Source organism: Hippocampus guttulatus, chromosome 7 (genome assembly GCF_054856545.1).
Source record: "Hippocampus guttulatus isolate MCC_2025c chromosome 7, RoL_Hgut_1.0, whole genome shotgun sequence".
In the NCBI taxonomy this organism is placed as follows: domain Eukaryota; kingdom Metazoa; phylum Chordata; class Actinopteri; order Syngnathiformes; family Syngnathidae; genus Hippocampus; species Hippocampus guttulatus.
Genome location: NC_141267.1, coordinates 19,672,640 through 19,696,412, shown reverse-complemented (window position 1 = coordinate 19,696,412; position 23,773 = coordinate 19,672,640). Strand labels below are relative to the sequence as shown.

At 42.2% G+C, this 23,773-nt stretch overlaps 1 protein-coding gene across 8 annotated transcripts in view; it reads right to left on the bottom strand.

Moving 5' to 3' along the window:
- lpp (LIM domain containing preferred translocation partner in lipoma) overlaps nt 1-23,773 on the bottom strand; it is a 91,494-nt gene that overhangs the window by 53,297 nt on the left and 14,424 nt on the right. For 4 of the 8 annotated variants that reach the window (XM_086115076.1, XM_086115072.1, XM_086115074.1 and 1 more), the window contains one exon: nt 4,718-4,905. In XM_086115076.1, the coding sequence (XP_085971202.1) occupies nt 4,718-4,901 (184 nt within the window). In that variant the 5' untranslated portion in view covers nt 4,902-4,905. Of the gene's footprint in view, nt 1-4,717; nt 4,906-23,773 lie in introns of those variants that run through there. The other 4 variants (XM_086115075.1, XM_086115078.1, XM_086115079.1 and 1 more) reach the window with 2 other exon arrangements.

The window sequence follows — 23,773 nt, the reverse complement described above, 5'->3', positions numbered from 1 at the left end:
GCGTAAGCCCTTGATGTTTCTTTGCCTTGTGACTGCACTTTTTATGCCCATGGTATCTGATGACAATCAGTTTACGGGAGAATTTTTTTTTAAAAAGTGTCTCAAGTGAAAAGTGGAGTTTAAAACTAAACAAAAATGAGGATTCAGGCTTTCTCGTCGGAACTTAGCGTTGTTGAGTTAGCACATGTCAGTCTACGAGAGGGAAAATGGTCATAAAATGAAGAATTAGAAAAATGTAGCCCTCGATGCCAGTTTCATTTCACAACATGAAATTTGGCTGGCATTTCCATCCGGAGTACACGCACACACACACACACACACACACACACACCAAAAAAAGCTTAATGCAATGTAATGTATGAAATACACCTATAAGTGTGCCAGTTTGCGGCTCATATTCAGGGCTCACTAAAAATAGGAGACAAACTCCACAATTCAGAGAGGTCGGTGCACAAGTTAAGCTTCACATCACAAGAAATTTGGTAGGTATGTCTATCATAACTTGGCTGACAAAAAAAAGTCTAAAAAAGCCATGTTGAAATAGACACAAGAAGGCCGCCATTTTGGTTTGAAGCAGTTACGGAATTTGGGGGGGGAAATTCCAGCCCCAGAAAACTAACTACACACTGACCAACATGACATGTGGTTGACATGACTATCATGAGGAGACCGAACAAGAAGTCACAAGAAGCCATCCCCAAAAAATGCACAAGAAGTCGGCCATTTTGATTTTCAACGACCTATTTAAAGTCATTTTCGCCAGTTCCCAACAAAACGGCAAACTCGTCCGATAGCGACCAAATTTCAAATAAGTACGCCCCACAGGTTGGCGATGCTAAATTGTAATTTGGTCATTGTGGAGGTAAACTTTAAAGACGAGAAAAACTCCTCATTCAAGGCTTTCATTGGCGAGACATGAAAGTAACACTTGAAATGTCTAATTTCACTGCCCCTCCTCAGCACGAAGGCGGCCTCCTTCATGTTGTGACACATTCTCTCTCTTTCTCTCCACACACACACACACACACACACACACACACACACACACACACACACACACACACACACACACACACACACACACACAGCAAATATTTCACAGCCGTCATTTGTTTCAACCTGTCTCAAATATTCCGATAAGGAGTCTGGCTGCTCTTTGAAAAGCATTCACCTTTTCTGCCAGCGTTTTTTTTTTTTCTTCCTTGCTACAATAAAATAATCCGCCTATTGTTCCCCATCTCCATTTCTCATCCGGAGGGAATTCCTTTTTTTTTTTCAGGGTTTTCGTGCTTTTCACATCTCCAAAGTACCCCCAAATCCTCCAGCCTCGTCTGCACTTGAGAGGACTAAAATGTCATAAATCTGACTCCTTCTGTACGTATCTCGCTAATTAAGAACTCCTCTCCTCGCCGAGCTTTTCCATTTTTTTTCTCCTTTTCGCCTCTCGAGACAACAAGAGATCCTGTAAATGTAAGGCATAAGTATAATGTGCACGCCAAAAATGAAACCGAAATAAATACAACACGGCAGTTCATTCTCACCGCTTGAAAAGTTTGTTTTTCTGTCTTGTGGGTTGGAAACCGAGAAAATATAGCTTTTTATTTTGCGTCACCCTTAATGCACCGCAAGTGGTCGATAATAAGCAAGGGCCCATCTCCCAGTTTGAAAATATACGGCGAATTTTAAAAGTCAGTTTTAAAACTGGCAAAACTTGCTCTTGTTTTTGGTGTGAGCTGTCAGTAAGGATGTGTCTGCTTGGTCTCACACATTGTGCTTCTTTTTCAGATTTTTTAATCCACATTGGGTTCTTTTTCGCCCAATAGTTTTAATAGTGGAACAATCTGCTGTCATGCTTCTTGAAACTTCTTTTTGGAGGCCTGGGATACCGTGCATCTTTTTCAGGCTTTTGTGGTGCGCACTTCTGTCACGCGTGGTCACATCATGCTCTTTTACACCCGGTTTCTTTCTTACACTGTGCACTGCAGTCACACTTATTTTTCAAAGTTTTGTGTCGCAAACTGCAATAATAATAAGAATACAAACTAAAATCATTTGTCAGGATTTTTCTTTTTTTAATCAAACTGACTGCGCTTTTTCTCAGCATGGTGCAAAAACGCTTAGCCACGTGGTCACGACTCTGAAGCGTCTTCTTCAGACTTTTTTGTGTCGCGCACTGCAGTCAAGTCATCACACACTCACTTCATACATCTTTTTCAGATTTTTGTTTGTATCAACTTATGTGTTCCATTATTTTGTATTTGCATGTAACCCTTTTCATCTTTTCTCAAAGCATAGCGCAATGGGCTTCTTTTTCCCGCCTTTTTTTTTTGTGTGCTTGTACTCAGATGCACACAGTGTGACATCTACACCATTATGTGTAAATCCAGCATTTTTTAGGGTTGATCAATGTATCCAGCAGATCAAGTTTTAGCATATAGACACTAAAATAAAACGTGACAGCATGTGCATGCGTCTGCAGATGCTTGTCAAAAAGATAAGACGCCTTTATGAGCGCATTAATCCCTCCTATTTATTTTTTTTAATCAATCTTCTGATGTAAAAATGAGGATTAGCATAGAAATTAAGAGACAAGTCAATTTGGCACCGTGCCTCGCTGTCGCCTTTGTCTCGCCTTGTTGCTTTTAAAGGGGGTGGGGTGGGGGGGGGGGGGGGGGGGTGCATCACCGAGGCCAGCAGCAGAGTCCGCCGCCTCCAAATCTTTTTTTGCGGAGAAGTTATGTCGATTCCCAGCGGGAAGGGAAGCGAGAGCCAGACGACGACTCAAGATGACTTACAACAGATTTGAGGGTTTAACATGTCGCTATAGATTGATGCCATGCAGATCAGCCGCTCTCCCATGCGCAGCGCAAAGACACTTTTATCTGGAAATACTGAAAAGATTTAGACCAGGAGTAATAAAACAGGTTTTCAGCGCTCGTTGACAGTATGCCGTCTGCTAAAACAGGCTTTAAATACATTTTTTTACAACAGGTTTTATGCGCGCACGCACGCACGCACGGATATGTACATAGACATATACATGTACATCTTCATCTACAAAAACATGTACATATACATATACTGTATATTCTTTTTACATTGCATTGTTAATTTATCTGTGCTATACAGAATAAAATTGTATATCTTCCAAATTTGTGTTGTAATATCTACTTTCAATCTGACTCCCTGAGTCTCAAAACCGACATTTTAATATTCTTATTTTTATTCCATTTTATGTGAACTTTCTAATTTAATTATATTTTGCTTTATTTTATATTCTATTTTTATACATACATTCGTATATTCTTAAAACATTGTGGGCTTAAAAAAAAACACAGATGTATCTCCAAATCGTTGTTTTTAATTTTTACCCATTTTATTTACTTACATTTCTTTTTACATATTGTCACTGTCCCAAAAACTAAAAAAAAAAATAGCTGCTTTTTTAGAAAGGGACATTGGGGAAAAAACATGTTAATATGAATAAAAATATATAAACAATGCTCAACAATACTGTTCAGCAAAATCCGACGTCACTGATTTTTGTTTTGGTTTTTTTGGGTGACGCTTACATTTGTCGCTGTCACTCATCAATGAGATATACTTGGAACAAGACGTCATGCGTCTGTGACTTTTTCGGGTCTGTGCCGTGCATTAGGGGGCGTCCATTTTGACGGGCTTTGAAGCCGCGAGCGCTAATTGAGACAAGAAGCAGCGGAAGAGTGTTTTAATCGCGACGCTTCCACTCCCTTTATTGAGCAATTAGCTTCAAGAGGCTGCTCGCTCAACAAGGAATCCTAATTAGCTGCTTTAAGCGACGAGCGCTCTTAATCACCATCCGGAGTGTCCTTTATGGATCCCTCTGTGTCACCGGCACTAATATTGTTCTACGCTCTGTTTTTCCACATTGGCCTGTGTGATTCTCGCGTTTGCGTGAGCTTAATGTGATAACAGGTCAAGAGCCTCTTGTGCTATCCAAATGGATGCCATGGCGTGCCAGATGAGAAAATTAAGGCTGCGAGTGGCAATGAATGGGCCTTCCCACAACCGTTTTCACACCGAATCATCAAACTGTGAATTTGACCCAATATGGCGGACGGCCAGTTCAACACAGGTCCTGGAGATTTTTTCGTGCGTCGGTGTATAATCAACACGTCAACCAAAATTTGTGAGAATCAGCGAAACAGGTGTCAGAAGCTAAAAATTTTCACTTTTACACCGGATGGCCTTCCTGATGCATTACACTCATTTTCATACGGGTTTGGTAGCAGGCAAGACAAGCAGTGGCTGCATGGTGTTTGTAGACTAAATATCATGTATAAGATGTGTGACAGTTGGAAATCGAAACTCATTTATGTTCAAGCGCACAAATGCTAAACTCAGCTTAGCATAGCTTGAGACACGTCTGTCGTCAACACATCGCTAAACAGAGAACCAGTGTGAATTTAAATGTTGTGAATTATTGTGGGAAAATGTGAGCAAGAAATAAAAATAAAAAGCAGCTAATACTCGATTATTCGATGGAACATTAGTTAGGATAATCAATTCTGAAATTATTTGATTGTGACAGCCACACCAACATCCTGTTCAATTTTGAGCATGGATCCTTGAGACTTTTTTGTGGGTCCTGCTAGGATAAATATTTACACTAAAATTAATGTGGATTGGCGATACTGGTCTCGGAGGAGAGTTATGTTCGAGGTTGCATTTTGTTTACCTGCGGGATCTGGGTCGCTAGCATGCTTGTAGGGGTTGAATTTGGGCTTGGGCGCCACCACTGGGGCAAACTTTTTGGGCGCCTGCTGCTGCGACACAGAGATGCTGGCACTGCCCGGCGACGGCGTGGTCTCCATCCTACCGGTCACCTGACCACCGTCGCCACTGTTGCCTGCGTTCCACATGCTTCTGGTGAGAAGAGAGAAAAATAGTTACATTTGCGGAAAAATTGCGAATCAGATGAGAACCAAGTCTTATTTTAGAGAAATGTTTTAATAAAGCTCTATGTTCTCGAGTGAAACTGTTTCATATTTTTATTTATTTTAAAAAAGTTATTTTAACATGAACAACATTGCAATGCTATGACAATAGCTATATGTTGAGAACAAAATCATATAAAGTGAATGACTGTCACAGTAAATATATTTAATGCAAACAGAGGAATTATTTTGGGGTTTTCAACAACATGCACCCTCCGCACCCTTCAAGTAATTAGGGAGGCGTGAGACCTGAGTGAACTTTTTAACTATTGAGTCAGTGGAGAAGACAAGCAGATGCAAGGCGTGATCCTGTGATCTTGACACCTTTTAATGTGTCCAAAAGCCTGGAACATGAAAACTATCAAAACGACTTTGAAGTGCCAAATCTTTTGTTGCTCTCTTTCTTGAGTTACAAAGCCCACAAATCAAAATGAGAGACAAAAGCGCACTCAACAACAACAACAGTAAAAATAATGAAATAAAAACATTGAAGAGAAAAAAATGCTGCAATGCTGCTGTAACTGCTGCTGGTTTGACGCACTTCTCAAAAACCCTGTTTGGAATTCATACTTAATTGAACTTTCGTTAAGATACTGTTGCTAAGCTACTGTTGCGAAACCACGGCTACTAAGATAATGCTAACAAGTGATGGAGACTGAGGACAACAACAATACATCATAGTTAGCCCCCTTTTCACGACAAACATTTTTCAAAAAGGAGTTAGCATTGATGGCAAATGCCCAGGCACATCAGCCAGGACAGCGTTAGCAAACAAGATGTAGCACTATTTTTGCCGGTTATTCTTTGCTTATGTTGGAGCCAATTGTGGGAAACTATTCCACTACTCTTGCTAAGCTACGGTTACTATGCTAATGCTAACAAGCAAATGCAAATACAGTACGAAACAGCAAGCGTAACTACAGTATATAAGTATTTGTGTCTGAGTCCGGTAGCTAAGTAACGGTAACCAGATTAGTTTTACGAAGGCAACTCAGGCAAGTGAAATAAGCAAAGGGGAAAACTAACAGAACTGCGGAACGTTATTTAACATGAGATTGGTTATAAAGTATTTTGAACACGGACACATCCCCAAACTGTAACTAAGTAACTGTAGCTAAGTAACTAATTAAAAGCAATGTAAAGTCAGCATAAAATATGGTGAAAAAACTCATTATCGCAGTCATTTGTTCCACTTCCCCTTTCAAAAAGAAAAAAAAAAACCCAAATTTGAGTTGTGCAGGTTGTAGGTCATAATAACGGCAAAAGGGGTTTTGAGCTAATTTAGCTTTTTTTCAAGAACACACACACACACACACACACACACACACACACACACACACACACACAAAACAGCAACATGAAGACGGTGTGTAGACTTTTTATGGTGACTTTACATTGATGTAAACACCTCAAATTTCAGGTTCCAAAGGGTGACAGTGTTTGCATTGTGGCTCTTTGCTTTGTAGCGGTTAAATTGTTCCCCAAAAAGGGAAACAATGTGTTGATATTTGTCATAGCAAACAGCAACAAATAAATAAATATAACAAGAGTCAACAACAAGAAGGCTCTTTATCCACGAATCACATCAACTATTTCAACTATTTATACGGCAACATTTCTGCCGTCCTTCTCTTCCTCCTTCCCTTTCCTTGTTTGTCGGTTGCGTTGTCTTCTTATCCCGGCTGCGACTGATTCGGGGGGTTTACATTCTTATGGCTGGGGCCCACGCACAATCATCTTTTAATATCAGCTGAAAACCCGGCTCCTCACGTTTGATATCTCACACCCACCTGTCCTTTCACGCCTTTCACAAAAAAAAAAAAAAAGCGAGGTAAGGAAAATGATCAGAGGCGTGCGACACATTCAATGTGGCGCACACAATACATGCCGCCGCGCTTTGATCGCGACGTGTACAATCGCAGCGTGTCGTCGTTTTGTGCTTACCCGGTGCTAACGTGTGCGTTGGGCACGCCAGCGATTCAAACATCTGTCAGTGCCAGAAAGCTAACAAATAACGTGACGATGGCCATAAAACAGAAAATGGGACTTAGTGGGATAGCTCAACAAACAAAAAACAATAACTCTCCCCCCAAAAAAACAACACACAAAGGCCTGAAAGTATGCAAAAAGGGGGAATTTCGGCACTGTGGAAAATGGCATATTCTTTCTGTGGCAACTGATACAGTTAATGCTGGCATGAAAAGGGTGTATGGGGGGGGGGGCACTGCGGTTTGGTTTCACCCTAAGCGACGCAAATCACAGAAAGGGCAAAAAAATCCAAAAAGCAAAGGTTTAAATAATCTAATTGGCATTTGATAATCTTTTTATCAAAGCAGAAGAAAAAAAACTGTTAAAATCGGGAATCGGATTTTTGGGAGCAAAAATTTTCATTTTATGGCCATATCGCTGACCCAGATTTGAGCTAAAAAGGACAAAATATTCTGAACGGTCATCAGTGTCAATCTCAACCACGCGAGGATTTGTCACAAAGGGGATTTTTACGACCATCAATTAACATCTTCGTGATGCCAATTAGGTAACAAACAAAGAATTAAAAAAAAGGCCACATTTTCACTCCACAAGTGGCTGAAGCACAGACTTTGCTATTTTTCCTCCCGCTTGTCATTGAGGAACTCGCTGCAGGTGTTTCTCCGCTGCATTAATTTTTCATGGCCGCCACGGAAGCCATCAAACAGAGACGCTCTGGTACACTGTCAAACATTTTTCTTTTGGGCATGACGTGCTTTCTAGCAAGACTCAAGTAAGACGCGTGAAACTGCCAGCCAAACTCCTTTCGCGAGATGCCGCCTAGATGGGCCGCTGTCATCTCAATGAACCCACCCCCCGTCCCCCCGCCCCAGAAAAAAAATGTTTCTGTCCTGGGAGTAGAGTTAGCTCGCTCGGCCAGGCACCAATCAAAACATCACTTAAAACAGACACCATTGCCGTACCACCTCAACGGGCTTGGGGGGGGGGGGGGGGGGGGTTTGGCGGTGCTGACCGGGATTAGCACTTACGCTGGATGACGCAACAAGCGCGGGGGCCACTCAGCCAGGCGAGCGGAAGCTCTAAAAAATTCAACGCTCCCATCCTAGCGAGCGAGCCCATGGCGGCAGTGGCAAGGGCGGCCGCTTCGGATACGCCTGAATGGCTGAGTGGGTTAACGCGACATTATACAAACAGCAGCGCCGACTTGACGTTTTTTCCCGCATTTCTCGCCACCATACCACCTGGCGACTTTTTAGAAAAGCCGCGAGGAGCAAGGAGCTCAAGCGGGTCGTCGTGGCAGACGAAGATTTTCAGGAGGCTCTTCCAAGGCTGACTGATGCACGGAGAGCTGTTCGGGACCTCTTTTGGGTGTTAAAAGTTTAATCGGGAGGAGGCAACAACAGCGTCAGACCACCGGCGAAGTCAAACATAGTGTTCTGAAACATAGCTACTGAAAACACTACATTAGAAACTTGACATGCTGTCGCACAGCAATAAAAATAATCTAAATGTGATTCTTTCACCATGAAATTTGATTACTTTCTCTCAAGGGATACAAAATACACAAATTTATTTTAAAGTCATATGAATAACGTATTTACCGCACTAAAAGGCGCACCTAAAAGCCTTCCATTTTCTTAAAAGCTCACAGCCCACCTTAAAATCCGATGCGCCTTGTGTATGGTCATTACGGTAACATTTCGACCCCAAAATGGCTCCTTGCTCGAGACATGCTGACAACGCAGAGTTCAAATTTAAGGCGATCGGTTACGCAGTTGAACATGGAAATAGAGCAGCGGCAAGCGAGTTCAACGGTAACGAGTCAATGTTATAACTTGCTGTTGGTCGTGCCCCTTTTAGTGTGGAAAATACAGTAGTCCAAATCTCGCATATGTGCATTTTTTGTTGGACAGTCGGGATGGTGCTCAAGAGGGTTGCTGCTTTTTACTGAACTGTTGGGATGGTGTTCAAGAGGCACCTTGAGAAACAGCCTTGCAAATTGTCATGCTACTGTATGGATTTTGACTTTTATGAGAGATGCACAGCAGGTATGAACCGGTATCAATCGTTTTGATGTCGCACGGTTATTTGTTGTTCCTTTGAGTTTTATCAACTTGGACAGTTGGGGCTTTGGAGAGATTTTCCATATAAGGAAGCATGACAAGAGTCACAGGCGTACCATATCAATTCGTATCGTAATCACACTGAATCGAAGCAAACCGTAACATTTTTGAATTGTTACATCCTTGATTCGCATCGTACCAAATGAATCAAGAAACTTATCGAATAGTCTTTTGTGGGGGGGGGGGCCCTGGAGAGAAAAAAAACGTGCATGGCTGTTATCGTGCATTCCTAATTTATAGTTTTTGCTTTTGTTTCCGACAATTTTTTGATGACGTGATGGGTGGTAATAAGCACACAACAATAACTTTAAATTAAAAACATTTTTTTAAAAAAACATCAGCAAATATTATTTTTTAAGTAAAGGTTTGCAAGAATTGTATTTTTGGGATATTGCTTTATTTTTAATTTAATTTTTTTAAGTCAAATCATTTGAGAACTGAGCACATTTTTTTCCTTCTGTACTTGCAGTGTGCTTCTTTCCCCAAAATCTTCCTGGTGAGGTATCAATAAAGTTTCTTTTGGTGTGCATTGCTTTGAATGTTTCACATTTGTTTTGTTGATCGCATATTGATGATAATTGAGGCTACGGGTGTCCACTTGAATGGAGCTCCTCTACCTTTCCAACACCTCCTCAGGGGGTTGGAATCTGTGACGACAAATCTGCCTGGCGACTTGTGACACGCTTCACCTGCGACACCTGCACGCAGTCGCCCACGTGTGAGCCGAATTAGCGGACATCTGACACAAAGCGGCCTCGACAATGCCGACGAGAAACGCCGCCAGCTAGCGTCACCTTTTTACAGTGTCCAAAGCAACTGCGAAAAACAACAAGAAAACTTTTTTTACGCTCGTAACAACACTCAAACACTTGCGAAAGGCTGAAGCTACATGCTAACGCTAATTGTTTGCGTCTGTCCACCGTTTGGTATCCTCTGCATTAAGGCAGCCAAAGTACAGTACTGACATTCTGTACTTCTAGTTGTAAAGTTAAGTGTGCGAAAGTACTAGTTGAACTGTTTCAAGGTACAGCTTCTGAAAGGTACTTAAATCCAAAAGTTAAAAAGTAAGCAAACGCAGTAATATCCCAATGTTGTTGGGCTTTGTCTGAAAGGCACAGACGTTTGTCACCATACAACAAACGTTTAATATCAGACGCTGGCTTTACAGGTGAAAGACACCGGCGGATCAAGGCCGCATTTTCAGTTACCGTTCCAATGCAGGACGCTAGCAGGATCTCTGCGCAAAATCTCGGGATTTTTTTCTCTTTTTCTCAAGAGGATCTTGGAGCAGTGAGAAAGAGCGCAAAGGATGCAGTAAGTTTTATCCCGCCGCATAATGTGGCTAATTACGCAGAGGATGATGAGAAGGTTCATCCATAAACCACAACACAAATACACATTTGTCCCCCGTTAGCTATTGTTATTGATAAGCATTCCGAATCTGATTGCCAACTGTGAATAGATACAAAGACATAAAACACACACACACACACGCACTTTTTTTGCGAGATTTTACAATTTTTCTGTTCCAATATGTGATAAAAGCCCTATTTTTTTTTTTAATTTAATATACATATATATATATATATATATATATATATATGTATGATTAAATAGATATTGTATAGCTACTGAATGTGATTTTAATTTCATTGTGTATATTTAATTTTCTTACACATGTTCAAATATGTTTTTCCAACATAAAGCTGATATGTTGTAATCCAACATAATTACATCTTCACATAATTTACTATTATTACAATAGCTAATGTCTATTTTTGTTACTGTGCATTGAAGAGCATATATCTCCAAATATTTGATTTTCTCTGTTTATTCTAAACCTCAGATATCAAAATTGAGAACACATACAATTAAATTTTTTCAGCGCTGTGTAAAATGGCATCACCAAGTTATGATTTTTTGTTTCTTTTTCTGTTTTAGTGACTCGTTTCTAGTTTTCCTCTGTACAGTCTTATTTTTTAATATAATCATGCTCAATTATTTCGAATTTGATTATTGTTTTTTATTATTATCATTATTATTATTGTTCGATTATTCATTCGTGATCTTTACATTGCATTTCCTGTGTGTCATGGGTTTCCTTAATCAGATATCATTTTATGTGACTATTAGTTTTTGTTTTGTTTTTACTGATTAACTTGTTTTTGACTGCAATAAATCAACGCCGTTTCTTCACTTATTCAATTGGGTTTTTTTTTTCAAAATCTAGTTTCATAAAAGCTCCATAATTAAAACGAGGGAACAACATCTGATATTTCATTTTATTACTGCCCTGAATCTTCTTTTTAACTGATTAACTTATTTTTGACGACAATAATCAATCGTAAAATCGTTTGCGCACTCTTTCATTCAATTCAATTGTTTATTTCACACTCGAGGTTCATCAAAGCTCCCTCATTAAAATGAAGGGAAGAAATCAATTCCAGATACGCAGAGAAAAGAACTATATTCAAAAACATCAACATTTAAAAAAGTTCTCTAAAACATTTATTGTATCCATCTGGAATTTTCTGATCTGCGGAATACAGTTAGTTGTGTGTAAAAAGCTTTAAATAAACGGAACAGGACTCTATAATTATGACATCACATTGTTGCGTTTCTTCATTCAATGAAGTTTCCGTCGCAATAAATGATGGGCGCCGCTCAAACGTGTTGACAAAACGCTCAGGATGTTGTTGATGCCAGTTCAAGTTGGCCTTTGCTCCCTAATGACGGCACGGAGCCAAACTTGTTCCTGTAAATACGCCGAACGTGACTTGAACGCTGACTGACAGCCCGCGTCGGCGGGGGAGGAATCAAACAGGAAAAAAAAAAAACAGGACGGGCTTGCTCGGCTCGCTCCTTGATAAGTGCGCCGCGTCTCGGGAGTCGATCGCGCTCGCGTCTTGGGAGGTCGCTGAGTGACAGCTGTAAATATATCAACGTCGCAAAGCCGCGAGCCTCCGCCGAGGATTGCGCTCTTCTTTTAAAGGCAGGAATGCCACGCTGACAACAAACAAACCCAGGCATCTGCAAATCAATATGAGTCGCCTGATTAGCATGCCAAACATTCAGGTGCGGCAAGCATGAAAGGCTGGAAATGAAGGCCACACCTCTCCTGACATGAATTCAGAACCTGCAACTTGTTCTCTTTGGCTTCAGAACAAGACTTTTTAGAAAGTTTTACTCGGGGTTACAGGGAACGAACTTTGACCGCAGTCTGTTCCGGGTAGTCTTTTTTTTTTTTTTTTTTCCTTTTTGACGGCGAGACATCAAACTTCTCCGCCATGCTCCAATAACACGCAGTGACAAATAAAACTAAAGCACAAACGTGTACTTAGGGTACGGCTTCTCGAGACTTTTTGGTGCGCCTGCTTATGATAGACCCGCCGACCGCATTTCACGTGGCAACGTTAAACCGGCTTCGGGGCCTGAATTTGGAAGTGAGAGACGCTCGCATGCAGGTAGCACGCAACCACGCGCTAGCGCTAATAAGAAGCTCCAGGACAAGAAGGTTGCCTGTCAGATGAGAGCAATTAACTCTGGTTTGATGTGACATTTAATCGATTCAAGGCAACGTTGTTCCCTTCCAGATAGGCTTTACTATTTTTCGCCTTTGCCAGAAACCTCTTCCGAAGCCAAAGCGCTGATTTGCTTATTTGCCACTGAAACTTCGCCTGCCTGAAAACACGTAGCCGCTGGCAGCGTTTGAATAATGTCCCGTCATTGTCACCGCTGTCATCTCCGGATTAACACGTTTGAATTTAATTTATTTTTGGGGGGACGCCCATTGACATTTTGGGATGCAAAGATCGACCAATGAGGGCTTCAAGCTAAACAAGTCAAAGGCTCAAATGTTGCGCATCAAAGCACAGCGGACCGCTTTAGGAAAGTCAGTGCGCTGAGGATGAAAACTGTTTATCAGTGAAGCGGGATACAATTTTAGACGATTACCGTTTGAAGTTTTACCATATTTACCGTAGCATTTGAGAACGGCGCTGCGGTGTCTTTCGCCGTCTTCCGCAAGAGCAAAAAAAAAAAATGCGGGAAGACGAAGATGCGAAACACAGAAGAGAAATGGAGAGAGAGAGAGAGAGCTGTGTGGTTTCACTCACTTGGCAAACAGGCCCACTGCTTGTTGAGAGCGGAGACAATGACTTTATTTCGCATAATTTTCAAGCCTCATTTTACGTACTTGGTGAGTGCCTTCGTCAATCAAATTCGGCAGGGTCGTTTTAACAACACTGATCTCTGTGGTATGTCACATTGAGAAGTTATTTTCTGTTTTCGGGGACTTTAAGCTGTTATTATGTTATTTCTTTAACTTTTGTTGTATAGTGCATTTTTTTTGTTTGTTTATTTAAGAAACTTTCATTTTCTGGAAAATTTACAGCTGGCAGTTTTTTTTTTGTTTGTTTGTTTGTTTTAAATACAGTGTATGTAAAGGCGGCCCGGTGGTTAGCACGTCGACCGCACAGTGCAGAGGTACCAGGTTCAATTCCAGCTCCGGCCTCCCTGTGGCTGTGTGGGTTTTCTCCGAGTATTCGAGTTTCCTCCCACATTCCAAAAACATGCATGGCAGGCTGATGGAACGCTCAAAATTGTCCCTAGGTGTGAGTGTGAGCGCGGATGGTTGTTCGTCTCTGTGTGCCAACCGGTTCAGGGTGTCCCCCGCCGACTGCCCGAAGACAGCTGGGATAGGCTCGAGCAACCACCGTGACCATTGTGAGGATAAGCGGATCGGAAAATGGATGGATGGATGGAAACATTGTCTGTCATTTCATCTGTTCCCGTTTACCAAACTGTACCGAACGTGACCTTGAAACCGAGGTATGACTCGAACTGCGATTTCTGGCGCACCGTAAATACTGCACAATAATCTCCTTCATTGCTTCTTTTACGTACGGGTGAGAGCTTTGCTGCTTATTTACTGTGAACCCGTTTTCAAGCCAAAAGCAGCGGAAAACAAGTTTTTTTCTGATTCAACTACGCCCGCTGACCAGATGCTCCGCGCAACGTCAACTTCCACGCAGCTCAACAACAACAACATTTGCTGAAAGGGAGCTCGGCTCAATGCAAAGCTAAGGAGGTAAACATGGGGAAAGTGGGAACGTCTAATCCCCGTGGTGAGTGTACTGTACAAGATTGGCGGATTAGTGTGGATTTTCGGGATTTCTTCTCGGCCATATGCTGCTAAAAAGCCACGACAGTTTGCTTAATGACACAAACTATTCTCACCGGCAATTAAGAGGGTTGACGTCGCCAACGTTTGGAAGATGACAAAAGCTCGGGTATTGTTTCCGTTGTCGATATGCAGACGATTGAAACTTGTATCGGGGGTTTTGGGCTCAGGCGTGTAATCCCTTCCCTCCCTGGCAAGGCCGCATAGCCGCCGCTCGTCAATGGCACTTTGTCTACACATGACTTTAAGAGCCTGGCTATCTTCCGCGTAGCAACGGCGTCTCCGTTTTCTCAACGGCGCCTGATGAAAGAGGCCGAGGCTGATTTCTCCACTTTTCTTGACTTATGACGACTTTTAAAAACGGCGCATACGCAAACGTGTTCTTGGGGAAACGGGAAAGAGTTAGGCCGATTTCTCCAGCCCTTCTTTTGAGAAGGAAGAAGACTAACTCGTACACAAAACAATGAGCAGCTCGAGGCCCCCGTGAAAGAAAAAAAAAAAAAACTTCCACTGTGTCAGAGCGCGCCACGGTTTCCTCATTCTGGATTTTTCACAATACAAAATGACTCAGACCGCAGAAGGCAAAAAACGGCAAAAGACGACGCAAACTGTAGAGGATGCAAATTTGCCAATTCGCTAACAGTGGCGAATTGGCGAGTGTGTGTGAAGCATTTCCAAATGGTCGGGGGGGATGTGTCGCCAACGTGCTTTCTTTCCCCAAAATGCAAATTAGAGAGGAAAAGATGAACCGAGAAGGAAAACAAACAAACTGCGAATGACGACGCGAACGGTAAGAAGATGAAGAAGCGGCGAAACGCCACATCGCCGATGCTGGCGGGCATCAATCTCAACTTGGAAGAGGCTCTATCTTCCGGCCTAGCGTCCACGTTATCTCAACGCGGCCTCATGAAAAGAGAGAGACGGTTGATTTATCTGTTCGTCTCGACTCAGTACTGCATACTTGAACTTCGTCTCGGGGAAAGTTGGCAGCCGCGTGGCCGATTTCTCCAGCCCTTCTCGGAGAAAGAAGAGCAATACGGCCGACACATAACAATGAGCAGCTCTAGGCACCCTGATAAAAAAAATAAAAAATAAAAAACTTCCATCATGCCACAGTGCGCCATGGTTTCCTCATACTACCTTTTGCACACAATAGCACGCGGTTAAGCTCACCACGGGGTTCCTTTTTTTATTTTATTTTTTTTAACTTGAACTTCACAAGCATCTGATTTTGGAGGGCAAATGAATGAGTTTAAAAAAAAAAACCCATTTTATTAGATTTGTTTCATCAGTGTACAGTATTGTAACCGCGGTGACGTTGCATCACGATTAAACCCACCTGAATACTTGAGCTAACCTTTGCATGAACCACCAGCCGCCTGTGGATTCTTACTTGGCTGCTTTTCTGCCATGACGAATGTTAAAATGTGGACTTTTTTTTTTTCCTTCGCCCCACTCCAACGTTTTAACTTGTTATCCGCAGAAGGCGAGCACTCGCAAGAGATGTCGATCGCTGCGGGCCCCGACGCAAAGTTTAGCCGGGTTTAATTCGCCCCTCAAACGATCCGACACCAGTTAGCGTTTCTCAACAAAAACGCAACAAAACAACCCCGTCCGACGCGGCGCTGAGACGGAACGGGCCGTCGTGTGATCATGTAACGTAACGCTCGTCGTTAGATAAGGTGATGCAACATGTGGCTCAACATCAGAAATTCTGTACATTCTGCTCCAAGTGAACGTGACAATTGTGTTATTGCGCAAGTGTGACGAATGAAAAATGCACCAAGTCACCAAAAAATCAGTTCCGAGCAAAAAATACAGTTCGTCATGACAGGAAATCTCACAGTCAAGTTCAGACAAAACAGAGCACGTCCGAGCAAAAATGCCTCTACGTGCAATTATGCAAGAAACAATTGGATGCTTTGTCATTAGGAGGCGGCTCCTTATTTTGTACGCGTGTTTTTTTATAATGGTGACAAGCAAACAGCGTCACCAGCTGAAAACACTAACGTTATGTGTAAAAATAATATAATTGTAACATTTGTTATCGTTACGTAAATGTGACGGATGAAAGCCGTGTCATAGTTTTACAAAAATGTGTTGAGTTTAAAAAATATGCAAAAAACGATTGTCTCGAGGTGGCTCCTTATTTTAACCTCGAAAACGTATTTATTTTTGCAGTTCACTGTCTGAAAGCGCACACGGTCGCACTACGATCCCGTTTCGCTGGGTTCTGTGAGAAACACAAACGATTGTTCTGATGCAGCATCACTGTGTGAAAGAGGCGATGAGTTCGGAAGAAAAACCCGAATGCTTTGATGAAAAGCTTGTTTGCCTGAAAGCATCTGGAGGTTGAGGTCAGAGTTTTGGCCTTGCGTTAGCGGGCTTGCAGCTGTTTGGCGCCTCGCTGCTCACTCCGCAGCATTTTCAGCGCTCCCAAAGGAGATTAATTGAAAAGTTAAAACAAGTTGTTTTTGGCCAGCTCTGGACTTTAATTGACTCCCGGCTCAGGCTGTTTATCCGAGCCGTATCTATATCAGCCTCTTAATCACCCCGGCCCATCTTAATCACATCTGTCCATCTTTAAGCGTGTCTTATTTACCCCTTTTTAGGTGCCTCCTCACTTTCCTTTTGCAAGGAGGAGGAGGAGGATGATGATGATGTTGATGATGATCGCGGCGCAGCTCGGGCTTTATCTCAACTCAATTGTATTTACAGAGCACTTTAAAACAGCCACCACCGTTGTACACAAACGGCTATACATGGAGATAAAATAATTCATACAACAATAAAACAAATTCATAACTAGGACAGTAGGGAGCACAAAAACAGTCAAACTAAAAATCTCAACGTCAAAAGCCAAAGAATAAAAATGAGTTTTATGACGAGTTCAAAAGATGGGCAGTGAGGGGGCTAGCTGAAAAACAAATAATAGGATAGGAAAAATAACTCGAAAATAAAAGGGGGCCAGTGAAGGGATCCCAGAGTGGGAGTTCTGTGCTCCCTCTTACGAGCACCAGTCAAGAGGCGAGCAGCAGCATTCTGGACCAACTGGAGACGCTTCATGGAGGATTGGCAGACTGCAGCGCGCTTCGCTCCGTGCTCAAAACAGGCCTGATACTCGGCACAAAAGCATGTCGTGGCGCTTTAACTTCATATCCAATGCATCAAACCAACTACCCCACAAATCCAAGAAAGTCAACACCAGTTCTCTGTTGACCATTAACAAAGCAACCCTCCAAAAATGTTTCTTGTTCCGTTTCATGTTTCTTGATTTAAAAAAAAAAAGACAAATTGTCAATGAGATTTTGAAAGCATTTTTTAAAATCACTGTACGTATTCATATTTCGACAGTTTTTACTGGCATCTGATTTCAAAACTGTGAAAATGTGATCTGAGGTTAGCTACACATGAGTAGCATCATCTTAGCATTTTGAGCTAATATCACCATGCGTTATTTTACAGTAACAAGGAGAACAAGGCTTACTTTGGGGTGGACAAAAATGATCTGATAATGACATGAAAATTTGGGGGGAGGCATTAAAAAAATGGCAATGTGGATGACCCCAAAGCTTTATCGTTTGGGAAAATGTCGTAAACTATAACATATCTCACGGTTAATACAAGTACGGGTGCATATCTTTGGTGGTCGTTATGGATTTTGGAAACAAGGGGAGAAAAAAACTGAATAATTACCCTTTAAAATTCTAAAAATCAATACTGTATATCCCACCCAAATATTAATTAACGTTGTTCTGTGCTACACTGTGATTGGCCAGTCAGGGTTTCCTGGGCAGGGCTTACAAACATCAGTAATCTTCAAGATTCAGACACACATTGCTTAAAAAAAGAATCATGTCCGGGTAAGACAGCATCCAGCATTGTGAGGTGCTTTGTGCGACCTCTTTCGATTCCAGCGATCTCTGCAGGCACTTTTAAAAGCGGAATGAGTTCAAAACCAAATTCACCTTTTTATGCCCCGCGTCTCATGCCGAATAATCTAGCTAAATCGAAAGAGTAAACACATAATCAACACGATGATTACCCCTGTGACAGCGCGGCGCAGCACCGCCCGCCTCCCTCATCCCAAATGTGCCAAATGTGATGCTAATGAGGCGCCAAATCCCACACGGTGCCGGCAACAGAGCAATCAGGACGCTTTGTTAAACAGACGCTGGTGTACGCGAAAACACCGGCGGCAATGTGGCACGAGCAAATAGCGGCACGTTCATTGGGAACAGCCGCTCTGGACCACCTTGCCTCGTCATGAGGACTTTTTAACAACTGCGACACACTGAAACGATGATGTCACGGGTGACTGTGCAGTGGAACCTCCATCCATCTATCCCTTTTCCGCTTTATCCTCACAAGGGTCGCGGGGGATGCTGGGGCCTATCCGAGCCGTCTTCGGGCAGTAGGCGGGGGACACCCTGAACCGGTTACCAGCCAACCGCAAGGCACACAGAGACGAACAACCATTCGCGCTCACGCTCACAACTAGGGACAATTTGGAGTGTTCAATCAGCCTGCCATGCATGTTTTTGGAATGTGGGAGGAAACCGGAGTACCCGGTGAAAACCCCCACAGGCCAGTGGAGAGCATGCAAACTCCACTTGGGAAGGCCGCAGCCGGGATCGAACCCACAACCTCTGCACTGTGAAATCGACGCGCTAACGACTCGACCACCAGGCCGCTGAAATGATGACCAGGTCAAACGGCGGTTTTCTCCAATGGTAGCGCTAGCAAAACAAACCCTTGGCCTTCGGTCGAAACTAAGATGTAACGCGGGTATACTGTAGGTGCTTGAAAATGAGCTCCAATGCCGGCCGTAAATTTACAGTTCAAAATCGACATTTTATTTCTCAAAAAACAAAGAAGACGTGCCAGGAATTCAAACCTGGTTAACATGCTGATTAAGGGAGTGGCTCAGGAAATTTTCTATTTATGAGACATGAGAGTATGAATCTTAGACGAAAGGGTAGCCTGAGCTGTATTATGACAAAAGTCACAACAAGAGCACGGGGCTGCTTTGGCCACACAGCTGGACGAGTAACTTGCCAGAGATCCGTGTCAGACTCAAGAATTACTGCATGCAGGCTGTAGTAGGTGTTTATCCAAAGATGGATCTTATTTGGATTTAGTTGCGATACGATGTTAACATATTTGTACCGAGTTTAACCCTTTCAGGGACAGCGGTTACGACAGTGTACAGCTTATCATTGCTGTTACCAGGTCACAGGGTGCATGAAAGGGTTCAGAAGGCAGGCGTCAAAATCACTGTCACTGTCTCACTGGCTCGTATTTACGACGACGGAAGGAACAAACAGAAGAAAAAAAATGTCTCCATCTCAAATTCCCTGGCTGAATTTGGGGCCGGTTGCGTCAAAGTGACAGTGACCTTTTAGCATTCTTTACTGTCATTTGCGTGGCAATTAGGCGCTCATAGAGCGAGAGTCGCTCAAAATATGCCGAAGTCTCTGGGAATTTTTACAGGTCTTGCAAGATTCGCAGGGGTTTCCCACCGCCTTGTGCTTAATGGCGGGTTGGGGGCAGTGGGGTGACGGTTGTTTTAATCCTGATTTTGCCCCTTTCCGATCAAAGACATTGAATGGTCAACTCCTCTTACGTCTTAATAAGATTGTTCTCCAAAGACGATCTTTTTTGTATGTCTGGGCCAATGACAGGGTCCAAAAACAAGTCGGGCCGACAATCTCGACGATGCACTACTTCGATATTTCTGACTCAAAAATCTTCACGGAAGGCGGGGGGGCAACTCCAGACTCATTTGACTCTGTGGAGGGTGATGTGAATGGAATGCAGCCAATCAAAAAAGTGATCTGAATGTCTTACCCGACACTGTTTTTGGGGGGATAAAAGTGGGGTCCCCTGACGCCAAGACGTAGTTTCCAAAGCAAGTCTTAATGACAATACCGTTCTTCTGTAACATCAGCGCAAAAAAAAACAACAACAACAACAACGGGAGTTCCTGCTCTTCTTTGATGACAGGAAATTTCTGCTTTGGAAGACTTTGTTTCGAGAATGGACAGTGGAACACAATCTTAATGTGTCTGGCGCTGTGTTGAGATTATCGCAGCAGACCACACACAAAATAGGACCAAACCTAAATACATTTGAAAAATGCTTGTGTGTGTGTAGCAGGCCTGAATTTTTAGAAATAAATGCTCACCGAGTTCAAATCCCTCCACATACTTGCAAAGCTCTCACCAGATTTGCTGGAGATCTTGTGGGTGAGATTTACAGAGAGTTTACAGCGATTCGGAGAGGTTCTTTGGGACTTTTTTTTATTTTTTTGCTGTGGTTTTACAGTATTGTCAGACGTCTCATGAGATCTACAGGTGGTCCGTGAGATTTGCCAAGGTCTGGCTGGATTTGAAGACGCCTCGCAATGCTGTCCGGATGTCCTGAGTGATTTTTCAACATTTCCTAAGTATTGTAGACGTTTGCGAGCGTTGTCGGCGATCGGCGGGATTTGTAGCAGCCTCGGAGGGTTTGCAGAGGTTCGAAAATATTTTCAGAGGTCGTGCAAGATTTGCCCGAGGGGTTGAGAGATTTGAAGAGGGTTTACGATATTTGCTGGGGTCTTGCCGAATAAGCGGAATTTTCGCAGGACTTTCAGACATTGTGCGAGATTTTCAGAGAGTTCACGGGGGGATTTGCAGAATTGCCGTGACGTGTTGCAGATGTTTCGAAGGGTTGATGGATTATTCCCCCCCCCCCCATAGCTGCATGAGTCTCGCGGTATTTACAAATTACTCTGCATGGTGTTTTTCCAAAATGTTGATAAAAATGAAACCTTTCGAGGCTTTTTGAGAGAATTTTTGTTCTCGCTCAGACTTTCGGACAACTTCAGAAAGATCGGAATGTAGAGCTCGCGCTGTGACAAATTGTCTCTACTTAGCCTTCCCAACATTTGTGGGGGTTGAAAATTTTTCAGGGCGCACCAGGAACATACGCGCAAATTCACAGGTAGGAGAAGAGTACAAAAGAGAGCGCCGGGAAGGAGCTTGAATGAAAGGAGGACTTAAAAGTATATCCGTGATGAGATGTTTACCCGGCAAAGAAAGCCGCAATCACACAATTCCAAAAGCACGACATTCACAACAAAACAAACCCGTCCGTCAATCTCAAACGTTGGAATATCCTGAACCGAGTTCTTGAAATTCACGTTGGCAGCCGGCCTGGCGACTCATCTCGGGGTTTGGACGGCAGCTTGAAGAAATCTGGCCCCTGATTCAGCGTCAGGAATGCGAGGAGGCGACATCGACAAGCAGCTATCGCTGGCACGTATCCCCCCCCCCCCCCACACTCTCCCCCCATCCCCCTACCCCACTTTTTTTTTTTCGAAGGAGCAACCGCAGGAATGCAGAGATGCTCCTGCGGATATTTTTAACACATTAAAGCTCGGAACAGAGCTCATTATTACCGTGGCTGTCAGATGAAACTCGCAGCCACTTGCGTAACTCTTTTCGTGATGCGCTGTTTTCTTTTTTACTTGACTGGGTCAGCGGGTGCGAGGTGAATGCAATGACAGTCTGCTATGTTTAGCCCTAACGACATAATTGCAGACATTTTTTTTCTTCTCCCCCCCCCCCCCGTCTTTTGACAAAAAAAGGTGCAGCGGTATTCTCGAGGAGGAACAAAGATGGCTATCAAAGCGTGTGAAATGAAGGGATGGGGGGGCACAATTGGCTTGTAATGAGGGTATTCACGGCCACTTTGTGCCACATTGATAGCTTTCATCTTTCTGAGTCGTGGATTTGTCGCTCTCTTTAATTCTGTGTCTTGTCAGTCATTAAAAAGGTACGGCAGGGTGGTTTGTGTTTTTTATAGTTTCATATTAAGAGCAGTGGACTTCATTTTACACTTGTATGAATGGATTATTTTCGCTAGGCAATTTATAGATACATATCCAAAGATATGTGTGTGTGTGTGTTTAATGTATGGAGAATAAATGTACATTTTCAAACTGGAACCATTTATTGTATATGTATGCCAACGCAGAGAAGATTTTTTTTTTGTGTTTTTAAATTATGGTAGGGGGGGGTTATTTCTAGGAATATTTACTAATGTATTTTATTTTATTTTTTTTTTGTGATTTGTCATACGAATTTTAAAATTAAAAAAAAAGTCTGACAAGTACTAAACCGAACAACAATGCAAACCTTGAAAATGTGATATTTTTGATCACACCAATTATAAAGGGTTGAAAATTGAGCTTTTTTTTTGTAGACTGTAAAGCTGATTAGCGATAAAATATTTTTTGTAATGTTTGAAAAAAAATGGTAAAAAAAATCTTTATTAATTGTACTTTCTATCTCAAAACGTTTCTGTTATCAGATTTTAATTGCATTTTACAATGCTGGACGCTTTATTCATTTAATCCTACTTTTTTGTAATTTGTGTCACATTTATCACAATAATAGCAACAAAAAAATGACAGATTTTCATTTACAATTTTCATTATTTTGAATAAGAATTTTTTTTAATGAAGTGAAAACTATTTTTTTTAATTAATATACATAATTCACCATACTCGTTTGGAGATTTTAAATATCTGCTACAGATTAGTCCAATTATTTCCAACAAAAAAATAAAATAAAATACCACCCGTTGAAAAGTTTCATTTTCAAATTCATTTTTAAGTCAATCTTCTTTTATGACCCTGAAGCACATTACTCCTTTTTCATTTTATCTTTGACCGTGGAACCCGTTTAATTCTCAATGAATGCTTTCCAAATGAATTGGGTTTTTTTTGTTTTCCTTTCTTTCTCTAAACAGCGCAAAAAAAAAAAAAAGATCATAGCACATCAACGGTCGGAAAGTTAGTGCAGCCCGTTTAAAAAGAGAGAGAAATCAAAGATGCAGTAAATAATGGATGCCAATGAAAAAATCATGCCCTTTAAATGTCACCAAACCCTCCAAAATATGGCATCAAATATACATCAGGTTGTACTACACCCGCAACATGTATCAACAAATGTTACAAAGAGAGCACCGCATCGCTTTGGTTGTGTCCTTTTTCTCATCTCGTGTTTTCCTACACACAGAAATAGAGAAGCGCGCGGGATCATTATTACCAGAAGAATAAAGAAATACTCTTGGAGCACCTGTTCAACCAGCGGCTGGGCATCTGTTCCCCCCTCCCCACTCCCCCCCAAAAAAAAACAAAAAAACATTTCTACATTTTCATATTCAACGAAAGTCACGCCTGTTGTGCACATTTTGCAAAATGGATTGTGTGTTGCTTTTCACTGGAGATGAGACGAGATTTCAAGGACAATTTTGTCACGCTTTCAACCGCCATTTCTCGGACCGGCAGCTCGAAATATGCCAATGCTGAGGGTTTTAATTCTCGTTTTATTGACGAGAACAATGAGCAGAACTCTCGCTGTCAAGAACGGGAGCAACTGTCCGAACTTTTTCAATAAACTTTTTGAATATTGTGGGGGGGGGATTATTTCTTTTCTTTTTTTTACGTCTGC